This window comes from Plecotus auritus, assembly GCF_963455305.1.
Source record: "Plecotus auritus genome assembly, chromosome: 2".
Classification (NCBI taxonomy): Eukaryota; Metazoa; Chordata; class Mammalia; order Chiroptera; family Vespertilionidae; genus Plecotus; species Plecotus auritus.
Genome location: NC_137771.1, coordinates 16,549,319 through 16,572,134, shown reverse-complemented (window position 1 = coordinate 16,572,134; position 22,816 = coordinate 16,549,319). Strand labels below are relative to the sequence as shown.

Below are 22,816 nucleotides of genomic sequence, written 5' to 3'. Positions count from 1 at the left end.
TGAGTTTGTAAGCAGCTCTTTAAAAACACAGGCAAGCCAAATTACCCCTTATAATGTATGCAGAATATCTAATTTCCTATACTCAGATGATCTTAGGGATATATAAAAGACCATACTAAAAACAAGCAAACAAAACAAAAAAAAACAAGTAATTTCTAATAATATGCGTTAGTCTCTCAGGACCAAGAGAGAGGGACATTTTCAGTCAAAGAATGTTTTTGATGTCCCACAATTTAAATATAGAACTAGTCAACAGGTAGACTGGTGATGATGAAGACTTCCAAGACCAGCTTGGCCGGTGTGGCTCAGGGTTGAACTTCGGCCCATGAACCAGGATCTCACTGGTTCGATTCCCAGTCAGGGCACATGCCCAGGTTGTGGGCTCAATCCCCAGTAGGGGAAGTGCAGAAGGCAGCCAATCAATGTTTCTCATCGTTGTTTCTCTCTCTCTCTCCCTCTCCTTTCTTCTCTCTCTAAAAAAAAAAATCAATAAAAACACATTAAAAAAAATAAAATATGTAGGTTGTGAAACATTTTAATAGTGAATAATATTGTTTAAATTATTTTTAAGCCCTAACCAGTTTGGCTCAGTGGATAGAGCGTTAGCCTGTGGACTGAAAGGTCCCAGGTTCGATTCCGGTCAAGGGCATGTACCTTAGTTGCGGTCACATCCCCAGTAGGAGGTGTGCAGGAGGCAGCTGATTGATGTTTCTAACTCTCTGTCCCGCTCCCTTCCTCTTTGTAAAAAATCAATAAAATGTATTTTAAAAAAAAATCCTTTTTAAAAAAGGACTTCCAAGATTAGGAAGCTCTCTACTTAAAATCCTCCATAACGCCCGGCCGGTGTGGCTCGGTGGTTGAGCGCTGATCTATGAACTAAGAAGTCATGGTTCGATTCCTGGTCAGGGCATATGCCTGGATTACAGGCTTGATTCCCGGTGGGAGGCGTGCAGGAGGCAGCCAATCAATGATTCTCTCTTATCATTGATGTTTCTATCTCTCTCTCCCTTCTTCTCTGAAATAAAAAAATAAATATATTTTAAAAAATCCTCCATAACAGTAGCATCCACTCTCACCAACAGTTCCTGCTCCCAAAATATAATTTTCGAACAGAAGAGAGTGACTGCTACGAAGGGCTGCTAATATGTTGAAGTTAGTTAACACCTCTTTGCATTCTCCATCCACAGCACCTCTCTCTCTCTCTCTAGACTCACCAAATTCAGTTTTGAGCCCATAACACCCGAAGTAGTAATGCCAAACCGAAAGCCAAAAGGTACTATCTGACCCAGGAGAATATAGTTTTTCTAATTTCTGGGTGAGTGTGGTCCACCTATGGATGACAGAAGTGAAGTCTTTGTCAGCATTTGTCACTTGTCTACTGGGTTTGTTTATTTATATTAAGGAAACTGCCTGATTCTTACAAAATACTAAAAAGTTAGACCTGAAGTATGTTTTTAAAATAGAAGCACTTATTTTTAAAGGACTCACTACCTTGCACAATTTTCATAGGCTTTCAAAATTTAGTATATGGGATATGTTTTTATTTAGAGAAGTCTGGCTTTTATCTGAGACTCTCCCCGAAAACTACTAGCCATTCTTTTAACCACCTTGAAAACCCTCTCCCATGAACTGACCAAATGGAAATAATAAAGCTTTTTGCAGCAAGAAACAAAACAAAATCCAAACAAACGAACAACAAAAACACAGGTGGGACAGGGCCAGATCACAAGAGAACTGAGGGCTCTGAATTTTATCCTGTAAATAATGGAAACAAGTGAGGATTGCAGAAAAGGGAAATTATGAAATCAGGCTTTTAGAAAGATTAATCTGGCAGTAGAGGAAATGATTTGAGGGAAGATTAGAAGTTGTTTGTGATAGGACAAACAGTAGAAATTGAGAGGCAGGAACCAGCTGTGGGAAGCATGGAATAAGAAGAATCAGGCAGACTTAGTGGACTGACTTACGAATATTCTGGAAATGATAATACACCTGGAACATAATCTGAAAATGACAACACATATTGGTAATCAAATTATTAATCCAAACTTACCCTCCATCATGTCTGAGCATGATGTGCCAATGGCTGTGTCCCCACTGTCAGTAACACTTGAACAGCGGCTGAAGCGGCTCCGAAAGGCCTCCGAGATAACTGGAGTCTGCCATTCACAACCCAGAGAACTGCTTTTCTTAATCACAATGGAACCTGAAACAAGTAGCATTTCTACCTTTAGAGTGAACCAGATGATGCAACCCCACAAGACTGTTTTTGAAAAATCACTTAAACTTGTGAGAAATAACATCCCACCCCCTGTGCAGAGAGAAGGGGGTGGGATGCTATTTCAGCAACTTAATTTTACATGGAAATAGCATGAGAGGTGAGACTGTTCAAAGACAGACCAAGACCTACCAGGAATCCAGGAGTACTGAGACAGAAAACAATAATATTTGATAGTAGCTACCATTTCTGAAATCTAGAAGCCACAGCACTTTATAAATATGATCTCATCTACCTATTTACTGAAAAGTATTATCATATTAACACCCCTATTTTACAGAGGATAGAACTGAGACTGGAACCTAGGTTGTTCTAATCCCAATACCCACATTCTTTCTTCTTCAAAGGTTTCTCAACAGGTGCTGTTAGCCTTCTGGTCAAGACAATTCTTCAATGTATAAAGGATGATTTAGCATTCCTGGTCCCCATCCACTAAATGCCACGAGTAGCCCACTCCATCCTACCATCACTGTGCAACCTGAAACTACCCAGTATGTTTCCAAATGCTCCCTAGGGTAATAGGAAAACCATTGCTTGACTGAACCACAGTGCCCTCATGAGCAGGGTGAATCCAGATCAAGGTGAGTCTTGAAAGTCAACCTGAAGAGCTTTTGAGAGCAATGCAAAAACAAACACCCCAAACCAAACAAACGACTAAAGTTTCTGAGTGGATAAGATATAAGGCTGATGAAATTCATTTGACTTTATTAGCAAAGACATAAATTCAAATTATTTATTTTTATTTTTTTTAATTTGATAAATCTTTATTGTTCAGATTACAATTGTTCCTCTTTTTTCCCCCCACAGCTCCCCTCCACTCGGTTCCCACCCCACCCTCTGCCCTTACCCTCCCCATGTCCTCATCCATAGGTGTACGATTTTTGTCCAGTCTCTTCCCACACCCCCCCACCCCTTTCCCCCTGAGAATTCAGTCCACTCCCTTTCTATGCCCCAGATTCTATTATATTCACCAGTTTATTCTGTTCATCAGGTTTTTTATTCACTTGATTTTTAGATTCACTTGTTGATAGATATGTATTTGTTGTTCATAATTTTTATCTTTACCTTTTTCTTCTTCTTCCTCTTCTTAAAGAATACCTTTCAGCATTTCATATAATACTGGTTTGGCGGTGATGAACTCCTTTAGCTTTTTCTTATCTGTGAAGCTCTTTATCTGACCTTCAATTCTGAAAGATAGCTTTGCTGGGTAGAGTAATCTTGGTTGTAGATTCTTGCTATTCATCACTTTGAATATTTCTTGCCACTCCCGTCTGGCCTGCACAGTTTCTGTTGAGAAATCAGCTGACAGTCGTATGGGGTGCTCCCTTGTAGGTAACTAACTGTTTTTCTCTTGCTGCTTTTAATATTCTCTCTTTGTCTTTTGCTCTTGGCATTTTAATTATGATGTGTCTTGGTGTGGTCCTCTTTGGATTCCTTTTGTTTGGGGTGCTCTGCGCTTCCTGGACTTGTAAGTCTATTTCTTTTACCAGGTGGGGGAAGTTTTCTGTCATTATTTCTTCAAATAGGTTTTCAGTATCTTGCTCTCTCTCTTCTTCTGGCACCCCCATAATTCGGATGTTGGTACACTTCAAGTTGTCCCAGAGACTCCTTACACTATCTTCATATTTTTGGATTCTTTTTTCTTTTTGCTTTTCCAGTTGGGTGTTTTTTGCTTCTTTGTTTTTCAAATCTTTGACTTGATTCTTGTGTTCCTCTAGTCTGTTGTTGGGTCTCTGTATAATATTTTTTATTTCAGTCAGTGTATGTTTAATTTCTAGTTGGTCCTTTTTCATATCTTCAAGGGTCTCATTGTATTTATTGGCCTTTTCTAGGATATTCTTGAAAAGCCTTATAACCGTGGTTTTGAATTCTATATCCAGTCGTTTGTTTTCCTCCATTTCTTTCGTTTGTGATCTGTTTCTTTGATGCCGCATTTTCACTGCTTCCCTGAGTTGGTAGGGTAGATCTGTGTGCTAGGTTTCCTATATGGCCCAGTGGGTCTGCCTCCCCAGTTAACCTGCGGTGGACGCTCTTGGTGCACCCCTTTGTGGACTGTGTGTACAGCCTTGTTGTAGTTAAGTCTTGATTGTTGTTGGTATCACTGGGAGGAATTGACCTCCAGGCCAGTTGGCTGTAAGGATCAGCTGTGTCTACGCTGGGAGAAGTTCGGTGCTGGAGACAGCCTTATAGGCTTAGACTTGCCAAATTGCAATAGCCTCTGTGCTCAGCTTGGATGGGGTGGAGTCTCAGGGCGGAGCAGACAGCAATGGCTTCCCGTCAGCCCTGCCCTAAGAGGCCCCTGTGTCTCAGTGTCCTGCAGTAATCGCTGCAAGCACCTCTGAGAGGAAGCCGCCCTTGAGTTTCGCCCGCTGCCAGACAGTCCAGTTTCTCCCCGAATGAGTCTGGGTCCCCAAAGTCTCGCCCAGAGCTGGAGTTCAGAGCTGTTGGGAGCTTTTGTCACCCTCCCGATTGAGAAAGCCCGCCGCATACTCAGTTGCCAGCCCTCTCCGCACTCGCGCCTCCGTACCTCTGCCTTCTGCAGCTCCTCTGAGTCTCAGTGTGCTTTTTCTCTTTCCTTCTAGTTGTAGAATTTCCACTCAGCCAGCCTTCCTGTGGCTCTGGATGATGTCCGTTTTGTCTTTTAGTTGTAGTTTTGAAATTGTTGTGCGAGGCAGCAGTTTAGGTGTTTACCTATGCCGCCATCTTCGTTTCTCTGGTCCAAATTACTTATTTTTAAAAATTTTTTTACTTATTGATTTGAGAAACATAGATTTGTTGTCCTACTTAGTTATGCATTCATTGGTTGATTCTTGTATGTCCCTTGACCAGAAATGGAACCGCAACCTTGGCATATTAGGACAATGCTCTAACCAACTGATCACCCGGCCAGGGCTCAAATTATTTTTTAAAAACCACTATAATTTTTCTAAATTGTAACTGATGACCTATGTCACAAAACAAACAGAAAAAAAGCAAAAACAGAAGACAAAAAACAAACCAAAAAAGGTAATGGCTGTTATTTAATTCTTTTTTTTTTTTTTACTTAACTTAGAAAATATGGTTCTACAGATTCTCTGATCTAGCAGGGAGCCAATAATATTTGAACACAAATCATCTTATTCCCTTCTTCCAAACCACCTAATTCCTTCTACTTTTCCTCCTTTTTTTGCTACCATTACTTCTGCATTCTACTGAAGGAAACCTAATTTTACCCAAAGACTCTTTTTTTTCCTTTGGGTCACAGTGAACTGTCTGATTTGAAAGAATCTATATACATGCAGTAATCTGTAATAATCTTTTTTTAAAATGAAAGTCTTTTATTTATATTTGTTTTTTTAGAGAGAAACATGGATGTGAGAGAGAAACATTAATTGGTTGCTTCCTGTACATGTCCCAACTGGAGATCGAATCCACAACTGGGACATGTGCACTGATCTAGAATCAAAACCACCACCTTTTGGTGTACTGGATAACGTTCCAACCACAATGGTCAGGGCATATAATCCTATATAATAAAAGTGTAATATGCAAATAGACCGAATGGCAGAACGACCAATCAAAGCTTAATATGCTAATGATATGCTAAGGCTGCTCAACCGCTCACGATGACGTGCACTGACCACCAGGGGGCAGATGCTCCAACCAGTAGGTTAGCTTGCTGCTGAGGTCTGGCTGATCGGGACTGAGCGAGATGGGCCAGACACGCCCTGGAGCCCTGCCACAGTCCCACCCAGCCCAATCGTGCACTGGTGGGGTCCCTCTGCCTGGCCTGCGCCCTCTTGTAATCCGGGACCCTTTGGGGGATGTCGGAAAGCCGGTTTCAGCCCAATCCCACAGGTCACGCCCCTTGGGAGGTGGCGTTGGACTGCGGATTTCCACCTGATCCCTGCAGACCACCCAGAAGGACCCCACTCATGCATGGATCCGTGCACCGGGCCTCTAGTAATCTACCTACACTAATGAAAGAGAAACATGCAAATTAACCACCACTCCACTATACTCACAAACCATGCCCACCAGCCAATCAGGGGCGAGTATGCAAATTAACCCAACCAAGATGGCGGCTGGCCACAGAGCTGGAGCAAGCAGGAGGCTTGGGTTGCCCTAGCAATGGAGAAAGCCAAGCTTCCCGCCCACCCTGGCTGGCCCTGGCCTCCACTCAAGGCTACAAAGTTTCAATTATAGAAGATAAATAAATCCTAGATACTTGCTTCCAGCCGGCCCTGCCCTCTGCTCAAGGAGGCACTGACAAAAACAGAAAAAAAGGAGGGGCTAGGACCTTGGGTCACCGGGGGGTGATCAGGCCAGGATGGGATGGCAGGGGCCACTGGGGGTAAGCAGACAAGCAGGGGGGCCAGTTAGGGGTGAGCAGGCCATCAGTGGGGGTCAGTTGGAGGTGATCAGGACAGTGGAGGGGGGCAGTTGGGGGTGAGCAGGCCAGTGGGGAGGAAAGGTGGAGGCGAGCAGGCCAGCAGGGGGGGCAGCTGGGGGTGAGCAGGCTGGCATGGGGGGCAGTTGGGGGTGATCTGGTTGGCGGGGGGGCATTTGGGGGTGAGCAGGCCAGTGGCGGGTGGCAGTTGGGGCAAGCAGGCTGGCAGGCAGAGTGGTTAGGGGCAATCAGGCAGGCAGGCAGGCAGGTGAGCGGCTGGAGCCAGCAGTCCCAGATTGTGCGAGGGATGTCCGACTGCTGGTTTAGACCCGATCCCTGTAAACCAGTGGTAGGACATCCTTCAAGGGGTCCCAGATTGGAGAGGGTACAGGCTGGGCTGAGGAATACCCCTCCCCCCGTGCATGAATTTCGTGCACCGGGCCACTAATCTTTAAAAGACATAACCAACAATCAGATCTTCTGATCAGCATAAGATTAGCCAGTGTTAACTATACTAAATTAGTGTAATTCTAGCCAGAAGCAAAGAAATTTGACCTCTTGGTGAGTCTATATAGTGTTACCTCTCTAGTCAGTGTACAGTTTACCAGGCCTTTTGAAATAGTAAAAATTGATTGAGGATCTGTATTACCATGTTCCTGGCCTCCTGCTAGAAACCAGTCCCTGTTATTACTATTACTAATCTTCCATTCTTCACCACTAGCCACTTTTCTCATTCACCCACTCCATATATCAATTCTACTAGTAAAGACATATTTGCTAAAATAAAAGTATGTTTGATGTATAGAGGCTTATGCTTATTTCAAAATTCAAGTTTGAAAGCTGAAATTTTCATATCACATGTCCTATCAGTAGCATCCTTATCAAACTTTAACCATTATTAATGAAATGAAAAAGTACTGATGACAAAGCCATAAAAAATAGTTGAGCTTTTTTAGGAATTGCTACATTCCAGAAACTTGCATTATACACATAATTGTTATAAGAAACTAGAGGCTCGATGCACGAAATTCGTGCAAGAGTAGGCCTTCCTTCCCCTGGCTGCTGGCACCAGCTTCCCTCTGGCACCCGGGACTCGGGCTTTCCTCTGCCCTGGCTTCATCCGGAAGGACGTCTGGTCTAATTAGCATATTACCCTTTTATTATTATAGATTATTATTATAGATTGTACAATCCAGCCTAAGACAGTGCATGGCACATAATGGATGTTCAAATAGTTGCTGAATGAATCTTAAATTGATTCAGCAAATGCTTTCAAAGTGCTTACTATATGCAAGGCAGCATGCCTAGGCAAATAAAACAATTATTTACCAAATGTCTGCTTTAAGGCACTGTGGGATTTTTTTTTTAAATATATTTTTATTGATTTTTTACAGAGAGGAAGGGGGAGGGATAGAGAGTTAGAAACATCGATGAGAGAAACATCAATCAGCTGCCTCCTGCAAACCCCCTACTGGGGATGTGCCCGCAACCAAGGTACATGCCCTTGACCAGAATCGAACCTGGGACCCTTCAGTCCCCAGGCCGACGCTCTATCCAGTGAGCCAAACCAGCTAGGGCAGCACAGTGGGATTTTAAAGTTAAATAAAACATACCCTTAATTGAATAAAATATATCCTTTTTTTCATAAATACCACAGAATTCAAAAAGTTATTTTTGGAATGCTAATTCCTATTTAAATGTACTGTATTTATTTAATGTGTATTGTGTGTATATATTTATCTAGGTTTAACATATATACTTAACACATCCTTTTAGTATATCTACTGAGTTTTCAAAATCTTGTCTATCCATTCTAGAGACAAATTCCTGAGTCTGTAGTGACAATACAACTGAGACTGTTGGCATTCAAGAAGAATTCCAATCTTTGTGGGCTAGCAGATGACTGACCCACTCACAGAACTACAAAGACAACATAGAACACAGTAATTTATGCTGTGTTTTTCTGATTTCAAATAGCACTATGTTCCAAAGTCATTCTGTTCCAATCCCTTATGTGTCCTCCTGTCTCAATCAATCACGTGGTCTTGTTGTAAGCCATGTAGGACCAGACATAAACAATCTTGGAGAGACCTCTTTCTCCTTTCAATATAGCCCCATGTTATTGAACTCAATAACAAAACCAACAATTAAGTATTAATACCAGCATCTCAGCAAATATTTGCTTGCTCAGTTTGTCCTTTAAAGAAAATTTATTTTATAACAGAACAAAGGTCAGAATTTACCCAGAAAACTCTGACTACTCACCTGGTGAAGTGGGATGAGAGTTTCTCTCACTTGGATATTTTTCCTGCATGGCCATCAACACAGTTATTTGAGCCAACTCTAGAATGAAGGAATAACCAGTCAGATCTCTCCCCATAACTCATTTCCATTCAACTAAAACAATCAAAATCACACAGAGGATGCAAGTATTCTTCCACATGTTTACTCTTAAGGATATTTTTTAAGGTAAACCAACTCCCAATACTCCACCCCACTTTTCTTCCTAAAGCAAGGAAAAAAAACCTAAGCTCAAAGAGACTCCCAACACTGATCCTATATGGTCTTAGAACCCCTTCAATTGTTGCAAAAATTAAAAATAATATTACTTTTAATTAAACTTTGCCATAGATCTTCTTAACCATGGGGACAGGATGGGAGGATGGGGTGAAAAAAGAACTAATTAACCAAACCAACAACAAAGTATTATGACTTCAATTATGATTAACATAAAACAAAATTCCCTTATTCTTTCAGTAATCACATGATGCACAAAGATGGACAGAATTCTTGGTCATTAGCAGAATCCCAGTCCTTAGGTGGGAACATGAGGATTTATTCTCATTTCTCCATTCCTTAAAATATTTATATTTACTCTAATGTAGGTTCTGATAATTCAGCAGAAATCTGATTACTATCTGTGTAAACAAAAGCTTTAATTAACTATAATAATAGCAAGTAGTAATATTCTATATTTGCCTAATATTTGAGAGGCAGTACAGAGAATTGTTTCACAATTTGGACTATATTTCTCTATAATACTCTTTAATACTTTATTTATTTTATTGATTTTTTAAAGGGAGAGGGATAGAGAAACATCAATGTGAAAGAAACATAGATGGGTTGTCTCCTGCACACCTCTTACTGGGGATCGAGCCTGAATATTGGGCATGTGCCCAGATTGAGAATTGAACCAGAGACCTTTCGGTGCATGGGAAGATGCCCAACCGAGTTACACCAGCTAGAGTTCACAGTATGGACTCTTGATCAGACAGCCTGGGTTTGAAGTCTGGCTTAGCAATTTATTTGTTTTATAAGGAAGGCAATTTTTTTTAATATCTCTGCATCTCAGTTCCTTTACATAAACATGAGGATAATGACAGCACCTAATTCACACTAATTGTTTTAAAATTAGGGGGAGAAACGAAGATGGTGGCATAGGTAAACACCTAAACTGCTGCCTCGCACAACAATTTCAAAACTACAACTAAAAGACAAAACGGACATCATCCAGAGCCACAGGAAGGCTGGCTGAGTGGAAATTCTACAACTAGAAGGAAAGAGAAAAGCACAATGAGACTCAGAGGAGCTGCAGAAGGCAGAGGTACGGAGGCACGCACACGGAGAGGGCTGGCAACTGAGTACGCGGCGGGCTTTCTCAATCGGGAGGGTGACAAAAGCTCCCGACAGCTCTGAACTCCAGCTCCGGGCAAGACTCTGGGGACCCAGACTCATTCGGGGAGAAACTGGACTGTCTGGCAGCGGGCGAAACTCAAGGGCGGCTTTCTCTCAGAGGTGCTTGCAGCGATTACCACGGGACACTGAGACACAGGGGCCTCTTAGGGCAGGGCTGACGGGAAGCCATTGCTGTCTGCTCCGCCCTGAGACTCCACCCCATCCAAGCTGAGCACAGAGGCTTTTGCAAGTCTTGTCTCATAAGGGTGTCTCCAGCACAGAAGTTCTCCCAGCATAGACACAGCTGATCCTCACAGCCAATTGGCCTGGAGGTCAAATCCTCCCAGTGATACCAACAACAATCAGGGCTTAACTACAACAAGACTGTGCACACAGCCCACCAAGGGGTGCACCAAGAGTGTCCACCTCAGGTAACTGGGGAGGCTGAGCCACTGGGCCCTATAGGACACCTAGCACACAAAGCCACTCTATCAACTCAAGGAAGCAGCCAAAATGTGGAGACAAAGAAACAGGTCACAAATGAAAGAAATGGAGGAAAGCAAACGACTGGATATAGAGTTCAAAACCACGGTTATAAGGTTTTTCAAGAATTTTCTAGAAAAGGCCGATAAATTTAGCGAGACCCTCGAGGATATGAAAAAGGACCAACTAGAAATTAAGCATACACTGACTGAAATAAAAAATAATATACAGAGATCCAACAGCAGACTAGAGGATCGCAAGAATCAAGTCAAAGATTTGAAAAAGAAAGAAGCAAAAAACACCCAACTGGAAAAGCAAAAAGAAAAAAGAATCCAAAAATATGAAGATAGTGTAAGGAGTCTCTGGGACAACTTGAAGCGTACCAACATCCGAATTATGGGGGTGCCAGAAGAAGAGAGAGAGCAAGATACTGAAAACCTATTTGAAGAAATAATGACAGAAAACTTCCCCCACCTGGTAAAAGAAATAGACTTACAAGTCCAGGAAGCGCAGAGCACCCCAAACAAAAGGAATCCAAAGAGGACCACACCAAGACACATCGTAATTAAAATGCCAAGAGCAAAAGACAAAGAGAGAATATTAAAAGCAGCAAGAGAAAAACAGTTAGTTACCTACAAGGGAGCACCCCATACGACTGTCAGCTGATTTCTCAACAGAAACTGTGCAGGCCAGACGGGAGTGGCAAGAAATATTCAAAGTGATGAATAGCAAGAATCTACAACCAAGATTACTCTACCCAGCAAAGCTATCTTTCAGAATTGAAGGTCAGATAAAGAGCTTCACAGATAAGAAAAAGCTAAAGGAGTTCATCACCGCCAAACCAGTATTATATGAAATGCTGAAAGGTATTCTTTAAGAAGAGGAAGAAGAAGAAAAAGGTAAAGATAAAAATTATGAACAACAAATACATATCTATCAACAAGTGAATCTAAAAATCAAGTGAATAAAAAACCTGATGAACAGAATAAACTGGTGAATATAATAGAATCAGGGGCATAGAAAGGGAGTGGACTGAATTCTCAGGGGGAAAGGGGTGGGGGGGTGCGGGAAGAGACTGGACAAAAATCGTACACCTATGGATGAGGACATGGGGGAGGTAAGGGCAGAGGGTGGGGTGGGAACCGAGTGAAGGGGAGCTATGGGGGGAAAAAAGAGGAACAATTGTAATAATCTAAATAAAGATTAAAAAAATAAAAAATGAAATTAACTTGCAATAGTGCCTGAAACATATTAAGTGCTTTGTTAATTTTTTTTAAATTACACATGTCAGTAAAAGTGGCAGTTTGGTCCCTGGAGGATAAAGTATAAATTTGGAACATTTGAATTCATAAGAGCCTACAAAGAGTTTAGGATAAACTCTTAGAAGTGAAATTCAAACTTTGGAGGGAAAAAAAAAGAAGCTATATGGTTCTATTTCTCTAATGTACTTTACTGACCTCTACAGTTTTCTTTTAGTAACAGCAACCAAACCCTCACTAATTCACTGCATTTACAACAGAAATCCCAGGTCTTCACATACTGAGTAAGAGAAGTTTTGTTCAGTAATAAAAGCTTCAATTTATGGCTAGTATCATTCAGTGTGTTAATGGTGACACAGAAGGATTAGATTACTTACCTACTAGTGATATCAAACAGTCAATATCAAAATCCTTTTCTTCATCCCTTTCTTTTTTAAAACATATTTTATTGATTTTTTTACAGAGAGGAAGGGAGAGGGATAGAGTCAGAAACATTGATGAGAGAGAAACATCGATCAGCTCTGCTGGGATGTGCCTGCAACCAAGGTACATGCCCTTGACTGGAATCGAACCTGGGACCTTTCAGTCCACAGGCCGACGCTCTATCCACTGAGCCAAACCGGTTAGGACCATCTCTTTCTTTAAAGTACTGGTAGAACAAAATGACAGGCCCACTGGATTCTAAGATCTTTCCAAATTGATATAAATTAAAAATAGAATGACAATGGAACTTTCAGTTAAACAAAGAGTTACCTTATGATTCAGCAGATCCACTTCTAGGTATATAATCTCTTCAAAAGAAATAAAAACATAGGCCCCCACAAAAACTTTTATGTAAATATTCACAGTAGCATCCTAAATAATAAAAGTATAATATGCAAATCGACTGAATGGCAGAACAACCAGTCAGTGGGGGATGGGGCCAGTGAGCAGGTGTTGCCAGGCCAGCCAAGGCACATGCCAGTGGGCAGAGGGAGGGGGTGGGGTGGGGGGCAGCAGCAACCAGTGGCGGTGGGGTGATGGGGCTGGCGCCATCCCAATCGCCCACCTGGTCACCTCCTGCAGAGGGAGGCCAGACTGTGGCTTAGGCCTGCTCCCCCACTCCCCGCTCTCCTAAGCCGTCAGAAGGACATCACCTGAGGGCTCCCAGACTGTGAGAGGGGGCAGGCTGGGCTGAGGGAATTTCATGCACCGGGCCTCTAGTTATTTATAATAGCCAAAAAGTAGAAAGAATTCAAATGTCCATCAACTGATGAATGGATAAATAAATGTGGCAATAAAAAAGAAGGAAGCAGAGAGAGATTAAAAATGGAGGCAGAGCAGGAGGATGCTGCACAGACATGTTCCTAGGAACAAGCTGGAATTACAACTGAAATACGGAAAGGCTTCCTGAATAATCAATGGAAAACTCACAGGAGAGAACCCTGATACCCAAGGACCGAAGGTGGAGACTGCATAGAGACTGGTAGGAGGGGCGGAGGTGCGAAAGGGCTAGCCAAGCACCCACAGAGGCAACTGAAGTCCCGGAGAGATATCTCAGCTGTGGAGGGGTGCCACTAAGAACTCTGGGATCTAATTCTGAAGCTGGGTTCCCCAGCAGAGAGCACCAAATCTGAGGAGGGTACCCACATAACATCTAGCTGTGAAAAGCAGTGGGGCACTGTCTGCTAGGGAGTGGCAGCTGAAAGTTTGGGCACCCTCTTGAAGGGCCAATGCACAAAAATTACCTGTGGAGCCACCCACCTTGTGCTCCGGCAGAGGGAGGGTGAAGTGGACTGGAGCTGTGAGAGCAGAACCCAGGACTGGGGACTCTGGGGATAGATCTCAGAAGGCAAACACCCCAAGTTTCCTGGGCTGAGCCATTCCCTCACACAGCGGAGGACATCTGCCTTGCCTGGACGGAAGACAGTCGACACACCCTATTGAAAAACACCTTGCCCTGAGGCCACTTAAGAGATTAAAAGTAACAGCCTCCTGGCAGAAGCAACTGCCCCACCCTATTGAAAAAACTCTCACCACACCTGATGATGATTGCCTGGGGGCAATTCAAGTCAGGATCCTATTAGTCTGTAGACAGAGGCAGTGTCTGAAGGCTTTGAGTCTTTGCCTGATCCAATTAGTCAGAAACAGCATTAGAGATTGAGAGGTGTAGAGGATCTACCTAGTACATAGTCACAAACCCAAACAGAAAACCAAAACGAGGAAACAAAGAAACAACACCCAAATGAAAGAACTAGAGAATTCTCCAGAAGAAGCGATAAATGAAGCAGAGATAAGAAACTTAACTGAAAGAGTTCAGAGTAATTATGTTAAAAATGCTCAACAGTATGAAAAAAGATATAGTAACTATGAAAAAAGATCAGTATGAGATAAAGAATGACATAACACAAATAAAAAATACATTGGAAGGAATACACAGCAGATTAGGAGAAGCTGATGATCGAATCAGTGAATTAGAAGACAGAGTTGAAAATATTACTCAATTAGAGAACCAAAAAGGAAAAATAGGAGGACAGCTTAAGGGAGCTGTGGGACAAAGTGAAACGTAACAATATTAGAATAGTAGGTATACCAGAAGAGGCAGAAAGGAATAGAGAAGGTGTTTGACGAAATAATCGTAGAAAACTTCCCTAACTTGGTAAAGGAAAAAGTCACACAAGATCAGGAGGCACAGAGAACCCCAAACAGACTAACGCCCAGACACATCATAATTAAAATGCCGAAAATGAAAGACAGAGAGAATCTTAAAGGCAGCAAGAGAAAAGAAAACTGTTACCTACAAAGGAGTTTCCATAAGGCTGACACCTGATTTCTCATCAGAAACGTTACCAGGCCAGAAGGGAATGGCATGAAGTACTCAAGGTAATGGAAAGCAAGGATCTCAGACCAAGATTACTATATCCAGCAAGGCTATCATTCAAAATAGATGGTCAAATAAAGAGCTTCCCAGACAAAAAAAAAAAAAAAAAAAAAAAAGAAAAAGGCTAAAGGAGTTCATCACCACCAAGCCAGCATTACAAGAAATACTTAAGGGATTGTTGAGAAAAAGAAACAGAGAGAGAAACCTAGCCATACAGAATTAAAATGGCTATACCTCTCAATAACCCTAAAGTAAATGATTAAATGCTCCAATCAAAAGGTGTAGGGTAACTGAATGGATACAAAAACATGACCCCACTATATGCTGTCTACAAGAGACCCACCTCAAAACAAAAGACACACACAGGATGAAAGTGAAGGGATGGCAAAAAATTTTTTCCATGCAAATGGAAAAGAAAAAGCTGGAGTAGCAATACTCATATCCGACAAAGTAGACTTTAAAATGAAGGCCATCATAAGAGACAACAAAGGTCACTACATAGTACTAAAGGGATCGATCCAAGAAGAGGATATAACCTTGGTAAGCATTTATGCACCCAATATAGGTGCACCTAAATATATAAAAAAAGGACTTTAACGGAGAGATTGACAACAATACAGTCATAGTAGGGGACTTTAACACCCCTCTGACTTCCCTGGACAGATCTTCCAGACAAAAACTTATCAAGGAAACAGAGACTCTAAAGGACACACTGTATCAGATGGATTTAATAGACATTTATAGACCATTTCACCCCAATGCAGCAGAATATACATTCTTCTCAAGAGCACATGGATCATTCACAAAAGTATTGAATTTCCTCAAAAAATTAAAAATGGAACTCCCATTTGTCCCAATAATCCCACTTCTAGAATATGTCCCAAGAAATCAGAAACACCAATCAGAAAGGATATGTGCACCCCTATCTTCATAGCAGCACAATTTACAATAGCTAAGATTTGGAAACAGCCTAAGTGCCCATCAGCAGATGAGTGGACTAGAAAACTGTGGTACATCTACACAATGGAATACTACGCTGCAGTAAAAAAGAAGGAACTCTTACCATTTGCAACAGCGTGGATGAACCTGGAGAGCAACATGCTAAGCAAAATAAGCTAGTCAGAGAAAAATAAATATCATATGATCTCAACTCATTTGTGGAATATGATGAACAACATAAACTGATGAACAAAAATAGAGCCGGAGGGGAAAACAATATACTAGAATATAATAAAAGTAATCCCGTTATTGACAGATTTTCAGTATTTCCTACAACTTTTGTGATATCATACTATGTTAGTACAGTTTTGGTAATTGTAGGGAGCGGCTATAGGGTTAAGCCTCAGACTGACCTGTTGGCAAAGCCACAAACAAGTCCCAGCTTAGAGGGCACAGCCCTCTTAGCATAATTAAGCTTGACCTTATGATGCTCCCTAGATCTTATCTGGGTAGCTAATGGGCTGTGGGAGGTGCATAAAGTGCTGCCAAAACAAGTGGAACTCACAAGAACACTGTAACTATGATGACCACTACCTTGTTTACCTCTGGCTGTAAAATAAAGGCTCAGCTTGCCATCTGGATCTCTCTCTGTGGCCTCAGCCAGGCACAGGAGAGATCCACCTAGACCCAGCTTATTCTCTTTGTCTGTCTTTTCTACATCCTTCGCTGCCCCCCCTCAGGCTCACCGAACCCTTGGCTGTGCTGGCACGGCACAGGTAATATTATTATGCTTAAAATCCTTTTATTCTTGAAATATTAATGTTTACATTAATATTTCAAGAATAAATGTAATCCTACATAATAAAAGGCCAATATGCAAATCAACCGAACAGCGGAGCAACTGGTTGCTATGACGCACACTGACCACCAGGGGCAGATGCTCAACGCAGGCACTGCCCCCTGGTGGTCAGTGCGCTCCCACAGGGGGAGCGCCACTCCGCCAGAAGCCCTGAGCTGGGCTGGCGAGTGCAGCAGTGGTGGCAGGAGCCTCTCCCACCTCCGCAGCAGTGCTAAGGATGTCCCACTGCCGGCTTAGGCCCACTCCCCACCGTCCGTCGGACATCCCCCAAGGGCTCCCAGTCTGTGATAGGGTACAGGCCGGGCTGAGGGAACCCACCCTCCCCCAAGTGCACGATTTTCATGCACCAGGCCTCTAGTATTATATGTAAGATCATTTTTCTTGAATAATTGGTGTTTATTGCATGTAACATTATATTTAAAATAGTTTTTCGAGCTATTAATGTTTATTGCATGTAACAATATTATATTTAAGATAATTTTTCTTGAAATATTAAGGTTTATTGCATGTAACATTATATTTAAAATCGTTTTTTCTTGAAATAAAAAAAACTGAAAAAGAAGAAAAAATAAAATAAAATAAAAAGAAATGAACACTACCGTCACGACAAGAGGATTACACCATAAACACGAACAGAGAGCGAGGCCATGGGATGGGAAGGAAGTTTCCCATAGAAAGCGATGACAAGGCCGAAATCTGTAGATAAGTCAAAGCAAAAAACTGGAGGACTTAAAACACACCACCCTCACTCTCCAAACTTCTTATTTCTTAGCCTGATTGCTCCCAACCTGAATGCAGAACCCAGACATCTTCCTGGGCAGAGACTGTATCTACTCCTCCAGATACCTGTTGCACCTGTAGCCCCCACCCCACCCCGCACAGTGCACCGTAATCAACACATTTTGCTGAAAAGAACTGAAAGCAACCTTGCAAGTCATGCAGATTGCCTGAAGTATTTTACTTTTAAACATACAGTACAGCCTGGACGGTGTTGCTCAGTGGTTGAGCATCAACCTATGAACCAGGAGGTCACGGTTCAATTCCCGGTCAGGGCACATGCCCGGGTTGCGGGCTTGCTCCCCAATATGGGGTGTGCAGAAGGCAGCTAATCAATGATTCTCTCTCATCACTGATGTTTCTATCTCTATTCCCCTCTCCCTTCCTCTCTGAAATCAATGAAAATATATTTAAAAAAATACAGTCCACAGGCAAAAAAAAAAAAAGAATGAAGCACTGACACATAATACAACATAGATGAACACTGAAAACATTATACCAAATGAAAGACGCCAAACACAAAAGGCCACATATTGTATTATTTCACTTACATGAAATGTCCAGAATTGGCAAATCCATAGAGACAGTAGATTATTGGTTGCCAGGGACTAAGAGGAGGGCCATGGGGGAACAGGGAGAGAATGCTAATGAATATGGGGTTTCTTTCCAATGTGATCAAAATGTTCTGAGATTAGATAGTGGTAATGGCTGCAGCAACCTTGTCAATATACTAAAACCACTAAACTATACACACACAAAATCAAATTTTATGATATGTGAATTACGTCTAAATTAAGAACTCCCACAAGGCCAAAACCGGTTTGGCTCAGTGGATAGAGCGTCAGCCTGCGGACTGAAAGGTCCCGGGTTCGATTCCGGTCAAGGGCATGTAACTTGGTTGCGGGCACATCCCCAGTAGGAGGTGTGCAGGAGGCAGCTGATCGATGTTTCTCTCTCATCGATGTTTCTGACTATCTATCCCTCTTCCTTCCTCTCTGTAAAAAATCAATGAAATATATTAAAAAAAAAAAAAAAAAAAAAACTCCCACAAGGAGTAAAATAGTACAGAATAAATAATTCTGACTTTTTCCCACTAACTTCAGAAGTAGAAGGGCTACTGGTGGAAATTATTAGGACTACTGAAGATAAGAGATTTCCTGAGATAAAATAAAGAGAAATAAAGGTATGAGAGGCAACACAAACAATCCATTATGCAGCCAAGAAAAGTAGGAGTGGCCTGACTGGTTTGGCTCAGTGGATAGAGTGTCGGCCTGCGGACTGAATGGTCCCAGGTTCGATTCCGGTCAAGGGCATGTACCTTGGTGCGGGCGCATCCCCAGTATGAAGTGTGAAGAAGGCAGCTGATCAATGTTTCTCTCTCATTGATGTTTCTAACTCTCCCTTCCTCTCTGTAAAAAATCAATAAAATGTATTAAAAAAAGAAAAGTAGGAGTGAATGGAAACAGAAAAAAAGCACCCAACATTGATGGCTTCTATCTTCAAAGTCCTTTAAACTACAGAAATATTCATTCAATAAATTTAACATGTGTTCAGTGCTTACTACTCATCAGGCACTGAGCTAAACACTCTGTAAGTATCATGTCTTATGTTTAATGCTCACATCAAACCTATGAGGTAGTTACCATTATTATGCTCATTTTCTGGATGAAGAAATGAAAATTTAGAGAGGTGAAGATCAGATGGTTAGGAAGAGGCTTCACAGCCAGGACTGTGCTCTAATGCTATAGGAGTCTAATCAGCATTCTTTCTGTGTACGACAAAGAGAAATAAAGGAAGTTCTAAGCTACTACAAGTTGAAATTTCTGCCTTAGATACAGCCAGATTTGCAAGCTCCAGAGCAGTAAGGAATGGGGATAGCTCATATAATTTCTTCACTTTGCCCCTGATAACCACCCAGGCTCTATCTCCCAAGTTGCTACCCAAGATTAAATTTTTACTGTTGTATTTCTCCTCTTGAAGAATTACAATCTTAGTGTGGAACGTCGCACTGGGCAGCTGTTGAGAGAACCACATCAAGAGAGGAAAGAATTTGAAGGGATAATACGGACAGCTGACACAGACACATTAAGAATCTCACACCATCACAGTTTTCATGGCCTTGATAGTTCATTAAATCAGCTCTAAAGAGAAGCCAAACCATTGCCAAAAAGTTGCCTTGACAAAGAACAAGTCCTGAAGCACACACAACAGCAGACCATTATAAAACAGACAAGGCCTAAGGGCAAGTAATGAGGCATGTTTATCTTACTCAGCCTAGTATCACCACTCCTCCCTACCGAGCACACTATTCAATTCATCTATCAAAATGTACAGAGTGCCTACTATGCGCCTACCTCTATACCTCGTGGTGAAAATACATTGGAGTAAAAGACAAACAGAGCCCGGCGGCCTGGCTGTGGCTGAGCATCGATCTAAGAACCAGGAGGTCAACGTTCAACGGTCAGATTCCCGGTCAGGGCACACGCCTGGGTAGTGGGCTCGTTCCCAAGCGGGGGGCGTGCAGGAGGCAGCCAATCAATGATGCTCTCTCATCATTGATGTTTCTCTCTCTCTTTCCCTTTCCCTTCCTCTCTGAAATAAATAAAAAATATTTTTTAAAAAAGACAGAGCTCTGATCCTCCGTTTATTGTGAGGAAGCAAGTACTAAGTACCCTCTATTGAACAGGTAAGTTTTAACACACTAAATGCCAACAGCTCCTCCTTGTCTAAAGCAGGGTTCCTCAACCTCACTGACATTTTAGGTCGGAAAAGTCTTTGTTGTGGAAGGCTGTGCTGTCACGGTAGGATATTTAGCAGCAATCTTGACTTCTAACCACTAGATGCCAGGAGCAAACTCTGAGTTGTGATCATCAAAAAATCTCCAGACGTGGTCAAAAATCCCAGACGTGAGGAGCAAAACGGCCCCGGCTCAGAAACTCTTAGCCTAGAGCCCTCACACCTCACAAGTGCTCTCGGTCCCCCAAATCTATTCATTCTTCAAGATCTCAGCTCAAACTTCATCAGGAAGGGTTCCCTGCCCTTTCAGACTACATCCGCAACTTCGATTCCGTGCTTCGTACTCCACCCTAAGTAATAGTCCGCTTAATAACGTCTACTTTCTCCCGGGACTGTGCGCTGCCTGAGGGCAAGGACCCTGCTTCCTGCCGTCCAACTGTCACAGGCCTGAGGCCCTTCACTTAGGTACAGCGACTGCTGTGGCGTGAATGAGGACGGAGTAGAAAGCAAGGCGAGAAACTTGAAGGGGCGTGTGTGGGGCATTATTTTAGGAAACCCAGCTAGTGAGACCAAGGGGGACGGCTTAGTTGCCGTGCGCATGCGCTTTCGCTCAGCCGCGCCATCCCCGCCCCCCCTATCCCGAGAGGTAGATAGGTCGTGCGTGTCTGAGGCTTCTCCAAGGCTCCCCAAGGTGGGGTAGGGTTTGTCAATCCGACGGAAGGCCCGAGGGGAGGAGGACTTACGTGGGCCTGAAAGCAGGCGGCGAAATACCTCACTCAGGGACACCAACTGCGGCCACCACGTCGGCCACCAGCGCCGATTCCGTCCCTCGGTTCTCCTAACGGCCGTTGCACGCCCGCCTGGCCGCGCGCCTCTGAGCGCGCGCCTCCCCGGCCCCACCCCTTTCTGCGCGCCTGTGACCAATCAGGAGTCGGGCCGCGCCGGTGTCCCGCCCTTGCACGCTGCCCTCGGTTCTGAGAGCGGACGGATCTTTCTGCGCATGACCCCGCCGCCCCAGCCAGCCTTCGGGTCTCGCCTCTGGGCGGAGTCCTGCTCCCCCAGACCTGGAGTAGTTTGCTGGGCATGTGCAGGTGGAGAAGCTGGCGGCCAGGACAAATCATTTGGGAGTCCCATTCAACCTGCCCCTCCCTTCTCCGGTTCCCCACTCCTGAATTGTACTCCCACCTGAAAATAGGGTGTGGGTCACTGCTCACATGTCAGGGTTAGGGCTGCTGGGGCTGGGGTCAGGGCTTGGGCTGAGTCAGTGGTCAGTTTCTGACGAGTACTCAGGTTGAAGGATCAATCTTGCCTTCTTACCCAAATTCAGTCCCCAGGAAAAGGAATTAAGTTCATTGCATTAATAGATATTTAAAAATCATACTTGGAAATTGTTTAAAGGAACAAAACCATCAGCCGAAGGATAGTGAAATTCCAGGATATCTGGAAACCTGACTTAGGAGGGAGAGACATTAAAAAGCTTGTGATTTTTTTTAACTTTGAAGAACCAGACTAAAGAACTTTAATTACTGCATCAAATTCACTCCAGAGGAAGGAATCTGAGATGTGCTCCAGGGTTCTATAAGCACCCTCATATTTTAAGAATATAGAAGGGCCCTGGCCAGTGTGGCTCAGTTGGTTGAGCATCCTCCCATGCACCCAAAGGTCGCTGGTTTGATTCCTGGTCAGGACACATGTTCCAGGTTTCAGGCTCGATCCCACATTGGAGTGCGTGCTGGAGGCAGCTGATCATGTTTCTCACAGATCTCTCTCTCTCTCTCTCCAGCCCCCCCCCCCACCTTCCTCAATGGAAAAAATATCCTTGGGTGAGGATTAATGAACTAACTAAATAAAATAAGGGCAAGAGTTAATGCCTTTGGCAACAGGGCTATTTAAAATCTATTCCAGACCTGTAAAGTCAATATGATTTCCCAATGAAATGTAATTAATTGTACTGATTTAATAAATGTGTGACTTGGTTGTATAGGAAAAAATGATTTTGATTGATCATTTAAGTTAATATTTTTCAGGAGCTGTTAAAGCATTAAATTACAAGTTTTTTCAACTAAAACATTAAGACTGTTAGTTAAATTTAACTTTTATTTTATTGCTTGTACCAACATATTTTCCCAAGAAATGTCCTCGGGTAAAGATTAACAACAACAAAAAGAAAGAAACTGCAAAACTGTAATTCTTCAGAGCATTTGAGATCTTGCTTCTCAGTATTTGTCATTAGTTTGGATTAAAAAAAAACTTACAAACACTCTCTATGGGTTTAGATGTTCTTACGTTGACACTATGACTACCAACAACCTCACAATAACTCATGTACTGCTAAGGAGGCTGAGACTCCAAGAGGGTAACTGACTTCTCCCAAGTCACAGTGTTTATCAGAAACAGGATCCAAGATCAGCACCTGCTAGAACCCAGTATGCACCCCTAGGCCCTGGTGCAATTCCTGTGTACCAACCTGCCGAATTCCTGTTGCAGGAGGCATTAAACTCTAAAACCACATAGAAAGTTTAAGCTTGAGGAGCCATCCTGACAGGACAAGGGCAGCACACTCCCATCATTTCATCAATATTGG

The 22,816-nt window shown here is 42.8% G+C and overlaps 1 protein-coding gene across 1 annotated transcript in view; it reads right to left on the bottom strand.

The window, feature by feature from the left end:
* Positions 1-21,106, bottom strand: part of CEP85 (centrosomal protein 85) — a 41,769-nt gene extending 20,663 nt beyond the window's left edge. The window contains exons 1-3 of the mRNA XM_080658156.1: positions 20,976-21,106; positions 8,910-8,987; positions 2,051-2,203 (exon numbers count right to left, since the gene is read on the bottom strand). Of these exons, the coding sequence (XP_080514282.1) occupies positions 2,051-2,203; positions 8,910-8,964 (208 nt within the window). The 5' untranslated portion in view covers positions 8,965-8,987; positions 20,976-21,106. The remainder of the gene's footprint in view (positions 1-2,050; positions 2,204-8,909; positions 8,988-20,975) is intronic.
* Between the last annotated feature and the right edge of the window lie 1,710 nt (positions 21,107-22,816).